The 4,267-nt window shown below is 47.8% G+C and overlaps 1 protein-coding gene across 1 annotated transcript in view; it reads left to right on the top strand.

Annotated features, from left to right (window-relative positions):
* Nucleotides 1-420: 420 nt before the first annotated feature.
* The window catches only part of CMPK2 (cytidine/uridine monophosphate kinase 2), an 11,716-nt gene continuing 7,869 nt past the window's right edge, over nt 421-4,267 (top strand). The window contains exons 1-2 of the mRNA XM_077751027.1: nt 421-571; nt 1,464-1,665. Coding sequence (XP_077607153.1) covers nt 436-571; nt 1,464-1,665 — 338 coding nt within the window. The 5' untranslated portion in view covers nt 421-435. The remainder of the gene's footprint in view (nt 572-1,463; nt 1,666-4,267) is intronic.

Here is a 4,267-nt window from a genome sequence, read left to right as displayed (position 1 = left end):
TGGTCCTTGAGGCTGAGGGAGCTCGGCCGCTGATGCCTGTTTGAGCCACAGCTGTTCAGTATAAAATGAAGGAATTCAGCCCTTCTCAGGTTCAACATCGCTTTTCTTTTTTAATGTTTATTTTTGAGAGAGAGAGAGACAGGCAGAGCAGGATCTGGGGCAGAGAGAGAGGGAGGCACAGGATCCAAAGCAGCTCCAGGTTCCCAGCTGTCAGCACAGAGCCCAACATGGGGCTCGAACTCCCAAACTATGAGATCGTGACCTGCGCTGAAGTCAGACCCTTAACTGACTGAGCCACGCAGGTGCCCCAGCCTCTCTCAGGTTCAAAATAGTATGAATCCAGCATGGCGTCAAACACAGCTTATGCCTTGTTAGCGTTGGGCAAGCTTGTTTTTGGCAAGTAGACGTTGCAAAAGGCCCGTTGCCTCACTGCGGATGCACACCGTTCTCTTACAGTGTGTACCCCTCATTCCTGAAGCCCAGGCAGTGCTGGACCTGGTCGACCAGTTACCAGAACAGGTCCAGAAAGGGAAGTTCCCTGTCATTGCCATCGAAGGACTGGATGCCACAGGTAATATTACCTTTTGGTTATAGGCGAGGAGAGAAATTCCTCTCTGTGGGAATAGATAGGTCTTAATAAGTAAAACTTTATACAGACTTCAGCTCGTAAGCTTCACAGCCGTGTTTAGTGTGTGCAAGGCACAGAGCTGGGCGGGCGTGGGATGCAAAGATGAATAAGGCCTTGAGTTGGAAGCCAGGGGAGGGGTGGGGGGGCTGAGGCTCAGGTGCTGTGGTGACCAGCCTTGGCTGTGGTCAGGGGTGGCTCTGGAAGCGCTCTGTTTTCAGTGCAGATCAGAGCAGGTCAGGTGGGGAAGACAGAAACAGTCCTCTGCGCAGAAGCAGCAGCGTGGGCCACGGAGCAGGGACTTAGCCAGCCTGGGGTACTTGAGGACCGCAGGCCATTCTGAGGACCCTTTGAAGCAAAATTAAGAAGCCCTAGGAAGTAGAGAGAAAAAGCGTTAGAACCAGCACACAGATATCAAAGTACAAGGGACATACCTACTCTTAGTCCGAAACAGAAGTAGAAGTGAAGCTGTCAGGGCCACAGGAGGTCAGCCAAGGACAAGACGGAGCCGCCTCGGGTGGCTAGAGTCACGTGGTTCAGCGGGAGGTGGGGCTCCCGGGCGCTGAGAGTTTTAAGGGACGAGGTGGAGGTTATCAGAGAGCCTGGAGGCCTCTGCCAGAGTTCATTCTTACTTTGTGATACCTTTCAAGGGTTAGGATACTACACCAGGAAACCCAGGTGCCTGAAAGACTGATTCTTTTTTTATATATATAATCATAGTAGGTGATGAGCTGCCTTGATTTACACGTGGAAAGAGTGTCTTTGTTCTGAGTGTATCTGAGCCTTTGGGAGTGATATGGTGGCCATGGTAACGCGCGCTGTGTTTTTATCTGGCCAGGTAAAACCACGGTGACCCAGTCAGTTTCAGACACACTCGGGGCTGTCCTCTCAAAGTCCCCACCCGCTTGCATCAGCCAGTGGAGGAAAGTCTTTGATGACGAGCCAACTATCATTAGGAGAGCTTTTTACTCCTTGGGCAATTACATTGCGGCTTCTGAAATAGCCGAAGAATCTACAAAATCTCCCGTGATTCTAGACAGGTAGGTATAAAGGTCCTACGAGTTCGGCATTTTCTTCCCAACGTGTAAGTGGGTGTGTACCTACACAAGCATGTGTATAGCTCTGTTTGTTAAGTCACACTGTGTGATGATGATAATAGGAATGATGCCTATAACTTATGAATTGCCTACACCACAGGCTGGCATTTTGCCAAGAGCATGCATACAGTATTCAGTGTCTGGAACAATTACATGGTTAGGCGGATACTAAATGTTATCCCCAATTTACAGATGAGGAACCTAGGTCTTAAAAAGGTTAAGTGACTGGCCAAGTGACTGAGCTAGAAATGGCACATGAGGATATTGACAAAATCCTATGCTTTAGAAATCGATGCTTTCAGGGGTTCATTTGTTCATTGGCTTATTTATAAAACATGGGTCGGGCATCTCCTGTGTGTGCCAAAGACTGTTCTCAGTTTAGGGGATTCGGGGGTCGATGAGCTAGACAATGCCCTGCTTGCATGGGGCAACCGTACTGTTGCAGGAGAAGTTAATAATCAAGTGCATAAACGGGGCGCCTGGGTGGCTTAGTCGGTTAAGCGTCCGACTTTCGCTTAGGTCATGATCTCGCGGTTCATGGGTTCAAGCCCCGCATTGGGCTCTGTGCTGACTGCCAGCTCAGAGCCTAGAGCCTGTTTCAGAATCTGTGTCTCCCTCTCTCTCTGACCCTCCCCTGCTCACGCTGTCTCTCTCTCTCTCTCTCTCCTAGAAATAAATTAAAATATTTTTTAAGAAAAGGAAAAAAATAATCAAGTGCATAAAGACAAGATAATATTGGAGAGTGACAGATACTCTAAAGAGGGTAAATCAAGGTGGATATGGCTAAGGAGGGCCCATATAAGGGGGCGCCATTGATCTGAGCTCTGAATGACCCAAAAGAGGTGGAAAGGAAAATTGTAGAGTAACAGCCTTATGGACAGAAGAGTGAGGAAGAGCAAAACCTACAGACAGAAAGAAGTGGACGTATTTGAGGACTAGAAACAGTCCCCTGTAGTGAGCACGTAATGGACGAGGGGTTGCTTTCTGGATGAATGAACAGAGAGAGAGAGGCAGAGGATAGAACAGAAGGGCCCATAGGCCGAGAGAGCGTGGGTTTTATTCTGAGTGCAGATGGGAGCCACTGAGAGGTTTCAGGTAATGAAGGGACATGAACTGATTTATATTTTTTAAATTCCATATGTAAGAAGTAGCTCAAAATACCACAAAAAAGGATGAATTGTCCGGCAAGCAAGTCATCCTAGGCTTGAAATCACCAGGACTTGGTGATACGGAAATTAGAGTCATGACCAGGAGATCCCAGTTTACTTTCATCAGGTTGGCGAGAGCCAATTAAAATGCCCAAATTCCCAGAGCGGGAGATCATGTGGCTGGATGGACGCTCTCCAAGGTGCTGGTGGGGGTGGACTGGGCACAGGGGTATTTTGTGGAGACCCAGAACGGCGGAGTCTACTTCACGGCCGGAAGAAACCGAAAGATGTCTTCAGCTGCGTTCAGATATTGAAAAATGTAAAAAACCCAAAGCCTGTCAGTAGCAGAAAGGGTGCATAAATGCCAACATATTTGTAAAACGGGGCAGCACTCAGCAATATAAATCAGTACAGGGCATCAGTGTGCAGAAATTACAAAACCGTAATTTGAATAAAAAAATCAAGTTGCAGATGGACGTTCAGCAAAATATATACAAACTAAGACAAACTGTAGAGTGCGGAGGGATGAAAGATTATTGAACAAATTCAAGAGAGTGTTAAGGAAAGAGACGTGCCGTTGATGAAGAGACAGAAGGTCATGAACTGCAATTGCACTTTTGCTTCACATTGCAGGGATGTTTGTTGCTCTTTCTGCAATTTTACTTATTTTTGGAAAGATAAGCAATTGTATTGAAGTATGACAAGGATTCAGAAAAAAGCATTAATCATAAAGGTAAATCTCAAGGAAGTTCAAGTAGTGAACACACCCAAGTAGAGCCCGGACGCATGTCCAGATTCAGGACCCCACACCCCCCATCAGTCAGCCTCCTCCTCCCACTCACTGTCCATTCTCCCCTCCCCCTCCATGGTGATGGCTGCCGTGACCCCCATCTCCTGTTCTTGAACTGCTCCTATATGTTAGTGCTGCTTGCATCTGACTGCCCTCATGCTGCGTATGATACCCACCTTGCTGCTCTGAACATTTTTTTAATGTTTTTGTTTTATTTTATTATTTTTTTATTTTGAGAGGAGAGAGCATGTATGCATGGGGGAGGGGCCGGGGGGGAGAGAGAATTCCAAGCAGGCTCTGTGTGGTCAGTGCAGAGCCCAATGCAGGGCTCAGTCTCACAAACTCTGAGATCATGAGATGGGCTGAGATTAAGAGCCGATCGCCTAACTGGGTGAGCCACGCCTACGCCCCTTGCTATGAACATTTTTTTGTAACTCTAGTGCATGTAGTACGTGTGTATGCAGTTCTGGTGCAGAGATGCCCGGCAGTGGACTGCAGGGATGTAGGTTCATGTGTGTTCGGCTTTAGCAAGTATTTCCATGTTTTCTGAAGTGGTTGGAATGGCTCACAGCCCCTCCCCCTGTCCCCCCCCCCCCCCCCATTTTTG

This window comes from Crocuta crocuta, unplaced genomic scaffold (assembly GCF_008692635.1).
Source record: "Crocuta crocuta isolate KB4526 unplaced genomic scaffold, BGI_CrCroc_1.0 scaffold129, whole genome shotgun sequence".
Taxonomy (NCBI): Eukaryota; Metazoa; Chordata; class Mammalia; order Carnivora; family Hyaenidae; genus Crocuta; species Crocuta crocuta.
The sequence above is the reverse complement of the archived record's forward strand: the minus strand, read 5'-3'. Positions and strand labels throughout refer to the sequence as shown.